The sequence below is a fragment of the Puma concolor genome, chromosome B2 (assembly GCF_028749965.1).
Source record: "Puma concolor isolate L17-30 chromosome B2, mPumCon1.1.hap2, whole genome shotgun sequence".
In the NCBI taxonomy this organism is placed as follows: domain Eukaryota; kingdom Metazoa; phylum Chordata; class Mammalia; order Carnivora; family Felidae; genus Puma; species Puma concolor.
This window is the reverse complement of record NC_141671.1, coordinates 148,896,815-148,914,860: the sequence shown is the minus strand read 5'-3', so window position 1 is coordinate 148,914,860 and position 18,046 is coordinate 148,896,815. Positions and strand designations below refer to the sequence as shown.

The 18,046-nt window shown below is 38.4% G+C and overlaps 1 protein-coding gene across 7 annotated transcripts in view; it reads right to left on the bottom strand.

Moving 5' to 3' along the window:
* Positions 1-880: 880 nt before the first annotated feature.
* QKI (QKI, KH domain containing RNA binding) overlaps positions 881-18,046 on the bottom strand; it is a 152,756-nt gene continuing 135,590 nt past the window's right edge. For 2 of the 7 annotated variants that reach the window (XM_086708289.1, XM_086708292.1), the window contains exons 5-8: positions 12,784-12,871; positions 11,101-11,400; positions 8,274-8,348; positions 881-4,005 (exon numbers count right to left, since the gene is read on the bottom strand). In XM_086708289.1, the coding sequence (XP_086564415.1) occupies positions 3,989-4,005; positions 8,274-8,348; positions 11,101-11,400; positions 12,784-12,871 (480 nt within the window). In that variant the 3' untranslated portion in view covers positions 881-3,988. Of the gene's footprint in view, positions 4,006-8,273; positions 9,136-9,846; positions 10,407-11,100; positions 11,401-12,783; positions 12,872-18,046 lie in introns of those variants that run through there. The other 5 variants (XR_015251712.1, XM_086708287.1, XM_086708288.1 and 2 more) reach the window with 5 other exon arrangements.

Below are 18,046 nucleotides of genomic sequence, written 5' to 3'. Positions count from 1 at the left end.
CCCTAAACTTGTTGTATTCATAGAGTATTCTGGCTGTATTCTGGAAGAGGGAGAGAGGGAGGGAGGGAGAGAGAGAGAGACAGAGGGAGAGAGAGAGAGACAGAGAGAGAGAGAGAGAGAGAACACGCCCGAGGAGAACTCAATGGTTCGTTCGGTCTCCTCTCGGTCTCCTCTCTCACCACGGGTGATGAGGGAAGAGAGGCGGGGTGCGTGGTCATTGCCAATGGCTCGCCTTAAAGTGTCCTAAGGAACGGAGCTCCTCTACCGTTGGCTTTTACCTGGTTGAGCACCCCTCCCTGCCCCAATGGGAACAGTGGCTAACATAGTTCAACACTTTCTAAAAGAAAAATGTCCAGTTAAAACACAAATGTGAAGAAAGGCAAAACCTCATCGGATTCTTTGCTTTATAATGTGAAGCAAAAAAATCACCCACTTGTAGAAATTGAAAGAAATGGTTCAACAAAGAATCAAACTGGTTGTTCGGGGTGTATCATCACAATGAGTCTCTTTACTCTTTATGCTGTGAGCAGACAGGGATTATTTTGGAGAAGGAAAAATAAAGTGTGGAATTAGTAATGCAAGAGGCTGGAAGGCAAGTGGCAAGACTAGAAGACCGCCTCAAACCACCGCTACTTTGTTCCCGTCTCTCCTGGCACCTACCCCCATGGTAAAAGGCCAGAATAACCGAAGCCGATTTTAACAGTAGTGCGCGTAATTGTAGGCTGACAAACAACATAAAAACAAGTCACGCTAGGTTATCTGTGGTCACGTTCTTCAGGGTTAGTCCAGTAACTCAAGACTTTACATTCTTTTGTCTTTATTTGTTTATTTTAATTATTAAACACGTAAAGGTTAATAAACAGACATAGTCCAGAGTTAGTAGGTTGGTATTATAACATTTATTAAAATAATGCTATGGGTTAATAGAAACAGCAAAGAACCAAAGAATTAAAATGCAAGCTATGTAAAATCCCAACTAAAACCCAAAAGTGTCTAATGTATTCATTCATTAGCTAAACTAAAAGCCCAAGAAAGACAAGACACCCAATATAATAAAGTACTGCAAAACAAGTGGCAATTTTCAGTTATCAAAATTGTGGATTCTGCATTTTGTATCCTTTTCTCAATCAAGAAAAAAATTCTTTTTGAATGTTATATAACATACATATAAAACAAGATAGAAAAATACATTATAAACTTGTAACAATGGCTGTAAATACATTATCTTACATGTTTCTCATAGGCAATAGGTTGGTTATGATACATACACAGCATGAAACTACTAAGATAATAAAGAATTGACAAAAATACATGTCGGCTGTACGGTAACATACAAGCGACACTCCCATCTACCCACGCTAAAAAATTACATAATACTGTCAGAAAAGAAGTCTTAAAAACTACATATTTTAATAAGAAATAAATTCAATAAAGAATGATAATACTGAGAACCAAGGCATTCAGAGATTTCAAAAGTCATGCTTTTTTTTCAGTTGATCCAAAATTTTATCAACTAAGTTTCCAAAAGTTTGTTCAGAGCCAACATTACTTAGAAACGTCACACATTTATCCCATACATTTACTTTCTTCCCCATAAAAGACCTTTGATAAACATCTAAAATGTCCAGGTGTAACACAGTTGAGATGAGACTGGGTCAAATACTGGTACTGGTTTTAAACTACTATCACCTCAAGTGTTCGAGTGTCGCAAATTTATTCAACCAACCAACCAAAATAAAAATCAAAATGGCACAGCATATATCGTAAATAAATCAAAACGACTGTATGTGTAACAGAAAGACAAAGCAGTGGCACATGAAACCAACGCTAGCTGAATACAAAACAATGAATGTCTATTGCATAGTAAATGAACTGAAAACGGTTTCCAAGTGAGACAAGATGATGGAGGTCACCACGAAGGTGCTTACTGCGCTCACTGCTGACCTTTGACTGTGAAGCTGTGAAGGGATGCGGGAGGGAGTGAGCCGATGAGCTGGGGATCCACTGCCACTTGAAATCTGCCACATCTGATACTGAGCAGTTATGGGCGATTTACTCAAGTGTTCGGACGTGGTCGGGCTCTGCGCACAAACCGTTTCAACTACGAAACTGAAATTCGTGAGAAACCGGAAGCTTAAAGTCACATGTAGTTGAGCATTTACATGCACAGTGTGCCAGTTTTTTTAAAGTGAAAACAAACAAACAGGTGTGTGGGGGGGCGGGGGAGGGGTGGGAGGGGCCGCTTGGGTCACTAAAAGCCACCAAAGAAAAAGACCACCCAAGTAATCGGGTAGGGTAGAAAGAAGTCTGGTTAAATTTGGGCCATTAAAAAATACTGTTATCCTGAAGGAAAATCACAAAGATTCATTTTTTGTGAAAAAGTCTGCTAAGAATACTATTTATCTCCAATTTAGTAAGAAAGAATTCAGCACACCCCTCCTTCTCTGAATAAAATAAAGTTCTAATTTTGTCTGCAAATTGATGTTCCGATCACACATAATTTTCATCTTAGAACCTGTTGGGCTAACTTTAAATATCACAGTAACCAAGAGCACTCAGTAATGATTTTAAAAGAATGATGTTTTAAAACTTACTCACCAGGCATTAGAAAAGTTATCAAATTTTTCACAGTATCAGATTTGGCAAATTTGTATCAAGGTACGTGGCAAAAATCATATAATTCAAACCATCAACTCATTGGTCTCCCCTCAAATCTTCTTTCACATACTGGGCGGGCGACTGAGTAAACATGCATTAACTTGTATTCTGAGGGAGGAGCTGATCTTACAAGACACTTGACTAAATGACCATGAAGGAAAATAAGGCACTTTCTTTTCTTTAGACTTATTCCAATACTTAAAAAATAAAAAAGAAAGACAAAAAGGCTCTTTTGGTCTTTTGTTTCTTGACAACCACCAGAAAAAATCATTTAATGAAATAAAGGGTTTCTTTGTTCTTTTTCTTTTTTTTTTTATAACACTTGAAAGTATAAAATGCTACATTTCCAAAAATATATATATTTTTTTCTGCACCAGCACCCTTGTATAGTAAAAGTATCTACTTTTTGTTCATTTGTTTCAATGCACTACACTTTTATCTACAATTTCATTACATGTATACAGCAAATAGGCAAGCATGGCTTTTACATCCTTAATGATTTTTGTTTTTTTCTATACAGGGAGGTTTAAAAAAAATATTTGAACAGTTTGCCCAGTAATGTGACACATAATGCATGTACCTTGTTCTCGTATAGTTTTTAAAGGAGGTTGTAAAATAAAGGTTCAGTAATTTTAACTCAGATATTATTTATCTTTTTAAAAATAGTGTTGCAGTTTTTGTTCTTTGCATTACTTCTCAAAATTCCTTGTCAGGCTGATCTCTCATGGCACACTGCTAATACTTTCAATTTTGGCAGGCAATATAAAAAAGGCTGCAACTTCTGCCCTTTGAGGGCACTGTAGTGACTAAACAGCGTATCAAATTTTGAATACTTTTTGAAGTCACTTCACCAATGGCGTCCCTGACCAAAGGTCCATGCATGATGCATCATCACACGGTACATTCAGAGAGCTGTGCTCGCTATGAGAAGAAGGTTCCTACAAGTCTCTCACAGTAACTGCCTCTGTCACTGAGTAGTTAAGGGCCATCTGTCTCCCCTTCTGAAGTGAGGCCTTCTTACCGTTCGCTTAGGGTAGGACGTGAAAAGATGATCAGTGCTGTGGGATGAATTGGGCCTTATTGCTTTACTACTATTCAGTGCAGGTTCTAGAACCACTTTCACCCAAACAGAAAGAAAAACCAAAAGCTGAGTCGGAGGACAACAATTTCTTTGTCTTTTGTTTGGTTAGATGGTAAGACGAACGGACAAGTGCCTCAGCTCGCTGCACTGACGACAGGCAAGCAAAGGCGATTACCAGTTAACTGATCAGCAGGCAGGCATGGTCAGGTCATCATTGGGTGAAGAGTTCAGAGGTCAGAAGGTCATAGGTTAGTTGCCGGTGGCGGCTGGGTGGTTAGAAACAAAAAACAAAACAAAACAAAACAAAAAAAAAAAAAACAAAAAAACAAACAAAAAAAAAACAAAAAAAAAAAAAAGAAAAGAAAAGATAGAGAAGAGATTAGTTTCAGCTAGTGACGGCTTAATGACAACATGAAAAACTAATCACAACTAATAAAAAAAAAGCATGTTTAATTCTGACAAACTGATTGACACCATCTACAGAATACAATAAAAATCATGACAGTTTCATATCATGATTTGAACAAATGAAGGAGAGCCCACTCCCACCAAAAAAAAAAAAACAAACAAAAACTGGTTAACAAGAAAAAATAGAAATAAAATACAACTAACAACTAATAGTTAGTAGCAGTCAATGGAGGAAACTGGAGAACAACAACAATGAATAGGTTTGATAAACAGAATTCTGAAACAGTCAGTGCAGTTATCAGTATCTGACTGCTATTAAGCATTAGTATTCTCTCAGAGGCAAGCATCAAAGCAACTATTAATGATGGATGTGATTATTAATAACTGATGATCAACAGAAATGAATCTAAGGAAATTTAAATTCCTATGAACAATTTGGTTCAACATAAACTCTGGGCCAAACAAGGTTTCTTTTGTTCAATAAATGTTTATTGCTTTTTCAATTATTCTATTTACAAACAACATGGAATTTCTTGGCCTTATGATACAAAGCAATACTAAACTGTAGTCTAGCGGTGGAGGCAACGTCATGGGAACCAGAAAAAGGCCAGGCCTTTCGCACCAGCCAGCACTTTCCAGTTGAAAATACTATTTTACACATATAGAACACTTATAAAATGCACTGGCATGTAAACACTGTAAAATCCTGCCATTTAAAATTCTATACTCAAAAAGCTCTAAGTACATCAAAAAATAGAAGAAATTTCTAATTGATACCAATAAGGCATTTTAAAACTACAAACAGCTTTCTTTATTCAATTTCAAAGCTAATACTCTGCAAATACAATAAAATCTGACATTTCATATACATTCCTGCTTTATATTTTATATTTTAAAAGAAGCCACCTGTAAATACTATTTTCTTTTGCAAAATAACAAACAGAACAAAAAAAAATTAAAAAAATTACAGTAAAACACAAAGTAGTTCTCAAGTGGAAAGTTATCGTGCCCAGTGTCCTCGAGTTGTTCCTTCCTTATAATCAACCTCTGTCACATTCTGCTTCCCCAAACTTGGTCCACTTAACAGTAGTATGATTTTTAAGACTCATTCAACAGCTTAATTATTTCTACTCTATTCTGAGGTTTGAGAGAATTTTCTGTACTGTTGCCATTGTGACTAAGGCAGAGGAGATGTGAATGAAAAACTATTCAGTGCGAAGGTAGACTCCGTGCCACTCCATAAATCGAGACCCAGTGGGTATAATGTTCACAGAGTTATTTGAAATAATCTATATAATGGACTGGTTTACTTTCATGTAACAAAAATGCTTTCTAGAGTCTATCATTTAGGATAGTTTATAAATACTACAAAAATACTGTATCTTCAATGGGACCAAATCTTCCCTGAATTTCTTAAAAATAAGTGGAATTTTATTCAAAATAAAACTTGCTATTCCAAAATTAAAGAAGAAAATAAATATTTAACAAGATGTAGTCATACCACTTCATAGTCACTCCCAAAATACAGAATCTTAAAGCATTTTTGATATTACTTAAGATTTTGATTAAAATTGTATTAAGTTTCTTATACAAATTATGTAAATGGTTTTTATAAAATCATTACTCAGAAAAGCTCTGATTATGTTTTTTTGTGTGGAAGAAACAAAGCCAACTACCACTTCTATGTACACCAGAACATCTAGAACACGTCCTCTGCCAAGTCCTGGCCTCCCACAGTACACACAGGTGTGTCCACCGTGCAAAATCACTTATGGTTCACTACGACTAACAAGTCAGTTGGTCTTTTACAGGCTTCAAATTCAGTTTTGAAATAGGTGTCGAAGTGGGTTTATTTTTAGTAAAGAACTACATATTTGTCAACCATGCAGTACTCTAAATGCATATATAAAATTACATGGTTATGCGTCCAAGGGCTGAGTTTCCTTGCATTAAAAGTGAATGTTTATATTAATCTTCCCTTCAAAAAAAAAAAAAACAAAAACAAAAACAAAACACCTCAAAAATAGAGAAAACAGTAGTATCATAAAATAATTTAAATGAAGGACTTCAGACATCTCCCTTAGACCCAATGAGTGCATACAGTGATCATAACAGCAGTATACAAGTATTCTGTTATTTAAAGGAAAAAAAAAAGAAAAAAAAAAAAAAAGGTAGCTTTTCGGTTTGCTGACATTGCATTTTCAATAAAAGTGAGAAGACTAATCACAAACACATATAACTACAAAAGAGCCATGCATGGAATGTGATGTCATTTCCAAGTACTATAAAATCTTCTTAATATTGTTTTTGCCATCTCAAGGCACTGGAGCACTGAGTCACCAATAATTACTGTGTTAAAACAAAATTACGAGAAACCTCCTAAAAAGGGGCAGGCAGGGAAAGGTTAATAGAAGAAAAACTACTTAAAAACACTCTTTCAAACTATTGCAGACATTAACAATGTGAAACAGACTTCAGATTATTCACGGGATTATTGGGTTTCTTTCAATCTAAAGTGACTTTTAAAAGCAAGGTCCTCCTTCACGAGGAGACTCGTTCTGCAAGAAGGAGGCACACAGGGGCAGTGCACACCTCCACGGTGTCCTACTGTCACAGGTCATCACTGAGCTTGGAGCTTGGGGACTATTTATTTCATTCACTGAATAATCGTTAAGTAACATACGTATACGTTAAAAGTCTTCGATTCAAGGCTCTTTGAATTATGTCTGATGCTAAAGAAGTATCATCAGTGTCTTTGGAAAGTATTTTATTCTGACGTGGACAACAGTTGTGTCCAATGTTTATCATCAGTATTCAAGAGAACCATGTGAAGCAGGTAGGTCGTTCTTAAATTCACAGAAGGTGTAGGACAGGAGTGGATAAATCCCTCACTTTTCCCACTAGCATGAGAGACTTCGATCAAATTAATTAGTAAGTAATACATGTGCAACAGAAGCTCTTCAAAGATCTTTTTCCACCTTGCTTCAGATTCTTACCTTGTGGTGACACACTAAGAAAACAATTCAATGTCAATAAACCGAAAATAACACTCCTCAATAAACATAAATAATTTATAAAAGGGTCCAAGGGCATATATAGGACACAAATTGCAAGTGTTGAAAAGGAGAAAAATGAAGACTTATTTTCCAGTCACAGGTTAGTCAAAAAAGATATTCAAAGCTGGATTCATGTCTCCATAGACCTTCAAGAGATAGTTTACCTTCAGATAATATATTTTAGCAGCAAATGACAAAAATCGAAGGATCCATTTTGGCAAGAGAATGTAAGAATAAAAGGGAACTGATTTTCTCATTCATAAAAAATCTTCACAGTCCTTACTTTCTTGATTTCAGCTAAGTGCTCGACATGCACACCCTCATGTTTACACAGTGGCCCAAGTATCTTAATAAAAAGGAAAATGGAAACTAAATCTTCAGTTTTCTCCACAAGGACACAGGAGGCATATATTCCTTTACTTCTCTCATTAAAGCACCATCCGCTCAGTTCATTTTGCAAAACCAACCCAAAATTTCACAACAATTACAAGGTATATTTTAGCAAAAGTTATTACTGAAAAATAATTAAGGCAACATCAAAATTTAATACCTCCCCACATGGACCAATTCATGTTTTAGTAGGAATAAATCACAGTACATACTAATATAGGATTTAATAAGTTAAAATATGAAGGGAACACAAAAAAAAAAGGAAAGGGAAAGAAAGGAGGGGAGGGGAAGGAAGGGGAGGGGGAGGGGGAGAAGGGAGGGGAGGGGGGAGGGGGAGGGGAGGGGGGGAGAGGGGAGGGGAGGGGAGAGGAGAGGAGAGGAGAGGGGAGAGGAGGGGAGGGGGAGGGGAGGGGAGGGGGGAGGGGAGGGGAGAGGGGAGGGGAGAGGAGAGGGGAGAGGAGAGGGGAGAGGAGGGGAGAGGAGAGGGGAGAGGAGAGGAGAGGAAAAGGAGAGGAAAGAATCCCAACCCTTAAATCTGTCAACTATGACAAATTAATTTAGAAAAAGAAAAGACACAGTGTGCAGGTAAGCAGTTATATTTTTCCATCAGGTGTGCTGTTGCAAATTTTACGGACACCCAGCGCATTTCTTATAAACAAGAACTGCAGAACTAAACTAACCTCGGTCTGCGGTCACAATCCTTTGGTAAGGATGGACTCGCATATCGTGCCTTCGAACTTTAGTAGCCACCGCACCTAGTTAAATTGCAATTACCAAGACAAAGTTAGAAAACATTCACAAGGGAAAAGAAAACAAACATTAAACAGCAGGTTTATCAAAATGGATTTCAAAGGTTCATTTTACTACAAAAGTTTCCTCTTAAGAAACATGTTAAGGCACAGTAGTTTTAAAATTAACCATAATATGTTGCGTATATATGCGTCTATTAATATTGCATTCATCTCAAACATCTTGGCCTTAACCTGTTTTACGCGTTCATTCACAATCCCAAGGTACAGTGTTTCGTGAACTCTATTAGATCCAAACATATTTCAGCTTTACTAGTCACATATTCACTGAAGTGCCTTTCTCGCAGCAGGACCACTTCAATAATGCCATGCTTAATACTGACAATTATTTGCTAACCTTAAGACCACTTCCAGAGTTTATCGCTTAAAAAGGTTTAAAAGCAACTCTTACAGCCTACAGATTGTGGTTCGAAACTCTGAGTCAATAAGTATGAACTGCAATGAATTAGGTGATTAGTAAAGCAAACAGTGTAGTGCCCTTAGCAGTCAGTACACTATACACTCCTTTATAAATCACCGTTACTTTGTAAGATTACAGACTAAACCAAATTAATAACATACTTTTACTTTCTATCAGTGTGCAAAAAGTGCAAGTGAGTCACTGACTGCTAGGCTAAGCTCCCCCCCACCCCCCCGGAGGCTGCTGAGACTAAGCATTTGTTAAATTCAGATCTGATGAGGGTTCAGTTAAGACCGTTCTTGAATTCTTAGCCTTTCGTTGGGAAAGCCATACCTAAAGATAAAAGGAAGGGAATTAAAAATTAGTCACCAATGAAGACTTGATGCTAATACCAATCTCCTCACTACCACCAACACACATGTCTGCATCTGTTTTGAAGGGCACTGCTTATTTTAAAATAATAGGATGTGAAACTTGATATATATCATGCATGTTATCTGTGTGCAAATTTATTATAACTTAGCAATTTGAAATAATTTTCTCAGTTCTCCAAGTGGTCAATGTCATGTTTTACTGCTTAGGTGGCAAAGCGAGAAGGAAGACTCTGAATGGATTTTGGTCACTTAGTACTCATTATTATTCATTTTATGAAGGCCAATTAGGTATCTGTATATTTCGCTTTTAATTTTGTCAGTCTAATAATTAAGTATTATAAATAAAAATTTCCCAACACAACAAAAAACACATTGCTTTAAAATGAGAGACTGCAGTGCCTCTTGCTGTTTCTAAGCAGTAAACTGGTCCATCACCCCTTCTTGCATTTTAGATAAACTAATCTTGTACAAGTATAATTGCACGAGGCAAAATCAGCAAGATCTTGCACCGAGAGTGCTGGAACAGCAGCTGGTGGCTCAGAGTGCCAGCCCTGCAGGAAGCAACAAACTCCTCGAACAGACGCTGTGCGTGCAGCAGAGAGGAGCTCTGAGACTAAAGGAGCAGGCGTGGGGCCGCGGGACAGAGCGTTAACAGAAAGGAAAACGTAAACAGGTTACATGTTACATGTTATTTTAAAAATGCTTCAAGAAATGTGCAACAGAAAACAAGCCTCTCGTCAACAGCTCTATCTAGAGTATAATTCTGACCTAAGATACTTTATACAACGATTTAGAGATAAACGGAAACCATGTACAATCAAATGTATTTGCTCATGAAACAGAAGGCACCTGAGTGCGTGCACACACACAGATAACATACAGAGCATCGTGGCTTTCTTTAATTGAACAATGAAGTTTCAAGTTTAAATCTTAGTGTCCGGGTTCATGAAAGACTTTCAAATTTTTATAAATCATTATTAATGCTGGAAAAAAAAAACCCAGAACTTAAAAGATCAAAGTCCTACGAGTCCACAGCATGCATGCGGCACCAAGGTCACATACAATTCAAGAAAAAAAGTATTCAAATTCTGTCTGGTAAAACAAAGGGGCAGCACGGAAAGAGTTTGTCCCACATTGACTGGTCGTGTTATAACAGCTGCTGTATTCTAGTCCTTCATCCAGCAAGTCAATGGGCTGAAATATCAGGCATGACTGGCATTTCAATCCACTCTATAAAAAAAAGGCATCAGTAATGTCTTTTTCAAGTACACCACTTTTTGTTCATGTAAAACCAAGCGTTCATAGTATGATCTTAATTTCTGCCTCAAATGTGATCCTAAAACAGTGACTTGGTATTTACTCATTAATTCCATACTGTACTACAGAAAGTAGGAGCTTCTCGTATGTTTAATATTAACTAGAACTTCAACAAAAGAGGAAACCTGAAGAATCCAACCAGTTGACCTGGTCCTTTTCATATTTTAAGCGATCACAAATATTAGAAAACACACAGACAATAACAGCAGTTTTTCAAAGACCTCAAAATATTTTCACATGGAATTTTAAAATTTAGTTGACAAATTAAATACATCTCTGAGACGGAAGGGCTCTAACTGTGGGCAGTGGAGCCAACGGAGGGGACAGGCCCAACTCAGAATGACGTCACCGTCAATGTCAACCGTGAAAAGGATTTTCTGTTTAACGTGGATCTGAGTCACCAACGAGAATCTGAGCAAACTTAGTAAGATGCAGTTATTTTAAGAGGGGACCATTAAGAGAGGCTGAAATAAAGACAAACTTTAGGCTTCAGTCTTCCTAATGGCAACTTGTCTCGCCTCGCTAAAACGGAGACAACCGCTTCCAAGTCTGAGGCACAAATGCTATGCAGGAAACTAGTGCTGACCGCACAGGGGGAACAACTTACCTAATACACCACTAGGTTCAATAGGATACTCAAGGATTGATGTAGCTGGCGCCAACGTGTAGGGGTACTCGTAGGGCGTGTAGATTAAACCAGCCTCGGGCCCCGGAGGAACTATTGCAGCAGTTGGGTGAGGAGTTCCGTTCGGCATGACAGCGGTCTGTATCTGTCTGATCAAAGGCATTATGGTAGGGCCGGCTGGCGTAGGAGTGCGCAGGGCAGCTGGTGGGAGAACAGGCGCAGGCCCAGTGATGATCCTCGGAGCAGCCTGGGCTGTCGCTGCAAGAGAAAAGGCAAGGGCTGCTACAGTGAGCAAAGAAATGTAGGAGGAAGCACAGAGATAGCAGTGTAAAATGTGGAAGGTGAGAGGGAAGTAGGAAAAAGAAAGGAAAAGCAGGAAAGAGGAAAAATAAAAGGAAATCATTAGTACATGCGCGGATCACACAAAGTGCCAAAGCACACCGATCAAATGCAAACGGCTTCCCCTTTCCCAGTGTGATTAAGAATAAATGTGCAAAAATTAACAAGCCACTATAAAAAACAACAACAAAAAGAACGCGACCATTAAAATAGGTTACACTTAGTTCATATATTCGATATATCTATGGTTTTAAGATACCATGAGACTAAAGGTACATGCAAAAGCACATGGAAACACTCGCATTAAAAGAGGTTAAAAAATATTTTGCAATCGGGAGTCCACAGAAATACAGTTTTGGTATACTTCTAGAGTAGCTTAAGTTTCAAATTAAAAGAGGGATTTTTACTGTATTATGCTAGTCAACAAACTACTTTCATACAAATTTCCTGCATCTGTACAAATTCATATAAATTTCCTGCATCTGTACGAATTTAACTTCTTCATAGAGAAAGCAATACGTAAAACGTCCCATTCCTAAATATATGATTGTTAATGACATACTCATTCTCGTGAATAAATTAAAGCCAATCATTTGTAAAGCAACCGCTTCCGACCCACTAAACTGCCTATGCTCTGGCAAGCTGGCTAAGACTTTAAAATTCTACTTTAAAAAAAACAAAATAAAAAGCCAGTAATTTAAATAGGAGATTATGTTCCTAAGACATGTCGAGCTTAGATCGCCTCAAAATGAAAAAAAGCAACCCTCTTTAAAGTTTATGAAAGCATGCACAAATATATCGAAAGGAAAAGTGGGGTTGAAAACACTATCACCTACTGCTCTCTCTGAACTCACATATGAAATCAACAGAGAAAAATACTGCAGGAACAAGCAAGCGAGGTAAAAAGGACAGAATTCCACAGAAGGGTCACTGCTTTCAGATACGCTCCAAGTCAGCTTTTTTTCAAAAAGAAGTTTTGAAAACTTTCTGTCTTTTGCACCAATGTGACAAAATAAGCTAGAAGCCTGACATGTATACTCAACAGAATAGGAAACGTCCTGAAACTCTCAACTTTGGAAGCTGAAATTTCATCAAAACAAAAACATTTATGAACCCGAAACCTAGACACGCTGGCGGAAGATTAGAAGAGAACGTCCTCAATTCACGAAAGCAGTCAAAGCGGGACTGCCGGTGCCCTATCAAGCGACACGTGTTTCGACTCTTCGCTCCGGAGCAGTGTTCATGCGCGGCGCCGCCCAGCGGAGCAAGGCCTACGCACGAAAGGGCGGAGACGGCTGTGGCCCTGGACCCCAGTCTCTGGCTTACGTGATTTGACGTTGGCGTCCCTGTAGGTGCCGTTCAGAATTGCGAGCTCCATCAGTTGCATCTTCTTCAGGCTGTCTTCTCCCTCGGCCTGCGCACGGAAAACACAAGAGCAGTGAGAACTGAAGATGCCCGCGGGCATCGCAGCCGCACCTGCTCCCCAGCCTTGAAACGGGCAGTGCGTGCCTACAGCCGCCTGCTTCCACTGGGAAAAGGACAACAAACATACCAACAACCAGGGAACCGAAAGGTGCTGATATACCGACACGCAGGATACTCGCAACTGCCACTACCTACATTCCTACTTGGAAATGTCTTACACGAACTACACCGATTCTATTAAAAGTTTCCTTAAAAAGCAGTAAGTAACAATGTTAATTAAGATTAAATATGGTATATTTATTCTCTTTGGCATCTATCATTTTACAGAAGATTCAAAAACTCCAATGTGCTCATTGAAGAGAAAAGAAAACCAATCCATAAAAAACAAACATCCCTGTCCCCAACTGGGATTCTTAAACATATAACATTGGACTGTGGTATTCATGCAAGAGGATGTTGTTTAATTTTCCAAAAAGGAAAATTTAATAAAATCATAACCACAAGAACTTCTAAAATCTGAATACATATTCTTCTCTCTCATGCTCACGACATCCCTCTCTCCCCTCAATTAGTACATACTTAAGTACATCTTCAGGGCCACCATAAGATGCACTGTCCAAGTTACGACACATCTAAATGTAAAAGCTTTCCATCACTATGTGATGGTAACAGGCATAAACCAGGATGGTCTCTGACCATCAAACTGTTTGGCCATCCCACTTACCGTGGATGTGCCCCACCCTTTCCATTTACTGTTGTCACCCTTGTTCTAGTCGATACTGTTGTTATTACCGAAACTACTACCATATTACGTTAAGGGTATCTGTTCTTCAAACAATCTATACGATGGTAAGATCAAATGCACAAGAACAACTTTTCTACTTATGTTCCTTAACATTTTCATGTCTTGAAACCCTTTCACAGTTTCTTACTATCTAAAAATATAAACCAGTGAAGCTATCTATGATCTGGGCTCAAACTGTCTTCTCAAGTTAAAGCAATTAATCTTCTACTATTTTGTACATATTATCTTATGCTACAAATCCCTGGTATGCGTCTCTGTGCATATTCCTATTGCCTCCACCTTGAATGTCCTTCAGGACTCCATTCCATCCCCCTTCTTTCAAAATTCTACTTAATCTCGGCAAACTTCAACCTAAATGCTACCTTCTCAAAGGGCCATCCTTAGATTGTAAGGCTTCTACCTTGGTTTATAGTTTCATGGACATCACCACTACCAAAGTAAACTCCTTGGGAAAACAGTCTATTTCTTACTTCTCATTGCCTATATTCATATTCCCATTCACCTTATCCTTTAAGTTATTTTTGCTAGGACATATATTTCTAGATGATTGGTAAGAAAAATTTTTATTTCCAAACCTCAAATATCTAAACCCTATAGGATAGATATTAGCTACCGTAAAAGAAAGCAGATGAAGGTAGAAATGGAACTATATGCTACTCACATATTTTATGCATTACCTAAGCTTCAGAATATTTAAAAAAGAAAGCAACCCAACGACACATTTTTTCTGACTTGGTTCAGGACAGGAGCAAGGCCAGATGACAAGCTTCTCTGCCCTTTTCTACTGCAATCAATGATACACAAAACTCTGTCCTTGGCACTAAAGCCACAAAGGGGATACTATCATTTATAGTAAACAGAACTGCCAAAATGGCTTTTAATAAACCACAAAGAATTAAAGAGAAAGATGAGTGGAACCATGATGAAGACAAAGTTTAATGTGTCACCGCCAACTTTTCAAAAACCTACGTTGCAGGAGAAAACAGAGAAGACAGTCTTGAACGCTTGTGGAATTACTATTCCTTGACCCCTATGAACTTGTACAAAGATGAATGAGAAAAAAAGTGAAGTAACAGGATTTCTTTAAAGCCACAGCAATAACTTTAATGATAAAGTAAGCACCATCAATGAAAGGGACAAATTAGAAATCCATCATCTAACTCAAACTCCTTGAACTTGTTCCCTGAAAACTAGTAATATTAAAAATTAAAACTCACCAAGTCATTTCAAATTTAAATCTATAGATAACAGAATACCAGAAGTATATAAATTACACTCTACATAAAAAAAAAAAAAAAAATAGGTGTACCTTCAGTGACTTGACTGTGAGAAAATAGTACATGTTTGAAAATGCCAGCAAGTAAGAGGTAGAAATAAAGAGGGAAGAAGTGATGAGACATAATGTCTCATACAGAGAGCTCTGTACAGAGAAGAGGTACTCAAGCACATGTTTTCACTGAACTGTTCCTTTTAGAAAGTGATAGAAGCATACTCATTAGCTGGTGATGCAGTGTCAAACAGAGGAGAAAGGTCACAGAAGAAATACACACGTGTACATTCAGGGTCCATGCATACATGTGTGTGCCTTTCGCAGGGTGCGGGCTGCTGAAAAGCATACAGTGTCATCAGCAGAGGCCTGCCCCCCTCCCCCCGCACACACCCCGCCCAGGAGGAGAATAAAAACTGGAGCAGCACAGCTTTCACGAGGCAGCAGCAACGGAGTATGCCACGGTGACACGGCTGGAGGCCACAGAGATGTACAAGTTACGCATGACAAGTGTGCACTCTGGATTACATCACATTATGGCAGGTCCACTAACACTCCCGGCAGAGCACAGAATCTAGCCGGCAAAGCTACAATTTACACCTGGTGGTCTCGCTCCAGAATGAGCTGCACTCACTCCGGTGTCTTCACCGCTTCTCCCCACGCGGCCCCCCATTCTGTACCCAGAGAGCCAGCCCAACGCTGTGTCCTAAGAGTTTGCAGAGTTCGTTACAGAATTACTCTCACACAGAAGTGCGATTTCAACCTTCGTGTCCTGGTTTTGTCGGCGAAACTTGGCACTGTATACCTGCCTGAGTGCTGCTGAAGGTGTAGGCCGTCTCTCAAATTAAGGTCAGAGAAGACAATGTGTTGGTTTCTTAGGTAATTTCACTTAGTCTTTTTCTCTTGTCCAGCGGCCCTGTTCTAGAGCTTCTACTGGCCACGCTTCATGCCAGGAGTTTCCACATGCCATGAGACTTTTCCTCTTCTCTCCACGACAGAAGCTAACCAAATAGGGCATCCTAAAATCATACATCTTAACGCTAGACGTTTCAAAAGGCATTTTGTAGAACCCTGTTCAGGGATAAACACTTGTATAGAAATGGAACTCTAACTTTTCCTTCTGTAACAAAAACGTCTGTCTTTAACTAAACCTAAGTCATAAGAGGGTATTTGAGAATGCTGAATCCAAGTGGTCACCTAGAACTTTATAACTTCTCATTTCTCAAGTATTTGCACTGTATTTTAAAATTCCAGGTATAATTTATATGCAGTGAAATCTTGAGATCTTAAGTGCAACACTCAATCAGTTTTTTTTTTTTTATTTTTTTAAACATTTTTTTTTTTCAACGTTTATTTATTCTTAAGACAGAGAGAGACAGCATGAATGGGGGAGGGGTAGAGAGAGAGGGAGACACAGAATCGGAAGCAGGCTCCAGGCTCCGAGCCATCAGCCCAGAGCCTGACGCGGGGCTCGAACTCACGGACCGCGAGATCGTGACCTGGCTGAAGTCGGACGCTTAACCGACTGCGCCACCCAAGCGCCCCAACACTCAATCAGTTTTGAGGCATGTACATCAAGACACAGGATGTTTCTATCAATTCGTAAGTTCCCTTGTGCGTCTCTTCTTACTCAAGGTCCTTCCCACCACCCTCTGCCTCCTGAAACCACCGATCTGATATTTATCACCAGCTTAGTTTTGCCTATCCTAGAATTTTATAAAATGGAATCAAAGAGTATATACTTTGTGTGTCCAACTTCTCTCCCTCAGCATACTTATGGAACTCATCCATACTGTTGTGTGTATCAGTTGTCCGCCTGTTTTGAGAGCTGAGTAGTATTTCATTTATTTACCCATTCTTCTGCAATGGACATTGGGATGTTTCTAGTTTCTGGATGCTGTGAATAAAGCCATTATGAAAATTCTCATAGTAGGTAATTTTGTGACTATAGTTTCCCCACCCCCTGCCCATTTCTTAAATACATACCTATCTCTCATATTTAGTATGAAAAACATGTAAAGGTTACTGAAATATTATGAACATACCTTTGAAACATAAAAGTTTAAAACTATAACAAACACTTGCTAACTTCTCTACAGGTCCACTGCCCCATATCTAAAACCTGTGGCATCATAAATGTTTTGAGAAATGTTCAGAGTTGTATAAAGATAATATATAAAGGATTACATAACATCCCCAATGGGTCTGGAGGAATACTCCAATAACCCAATGTGTAGCAAACATAACAATACATTAAGTAGGATAAAGACAGAGCATAAACATATAAACATACTTTTCTGAACTTTTTGGAGTTTGTAATTATGGATGACAGATTATGGGTCTGTATAAATATATATAACTTATACATATAGTAATTTACAGCTATGTTAAAGGGACAGAAATAGGTCGTGGTTAATACTAGATGAGAGTGAACAGGTTCTAGCATTTTAAAGTTGAACGATTTATACATTACCTTATTGAAACTACATATTAGGTTTTCCTCATCTTAACATTTTATGCTTTATACAGATCTATGGCACTGGTACTGTTATCACCCCTGAGGTTCAGACAGGCTAGGTACCTTATCCAATGTAACATACGGTCACGCTGCAAAACTGGCTTCCAACCCAGAGTACCTGATCTAAAGTCCTTATCACAACTTTTCCTTTATGTACTGCCTTTCAGTGGAATTATCTTTTCAATTCATCAAAGACCTCACATGAGAAATTAAGAAAATCATGTTTAGTTGGCAACTTTAAATTGATAAAGCACACGTTAAAAAAACTCCACAACAATGTAATTCAATAGAGAACCGAAACAAATGTATGAGTATCTCCAAATCATTAAAAATGTGACTAGTACTATCATTTGCCTGTAAGAAAAGCCCAAACTCCCCGGCTTAGCAATCAAGCCACTAAACAACTTCTATAAGCAGCCCTATTTGCAAATATTCTGCATTAGTCAAAATCATCTACCCACTATCCCCTAGAAGCCCACTGTGCTTTTCTGCCTCCAAGGTAGACAAGATCCTGTCTAGAAGCATCCTATGTCTCTTTTGACAGCCCAGATCACTGTCCTCTCCAGAGTACATT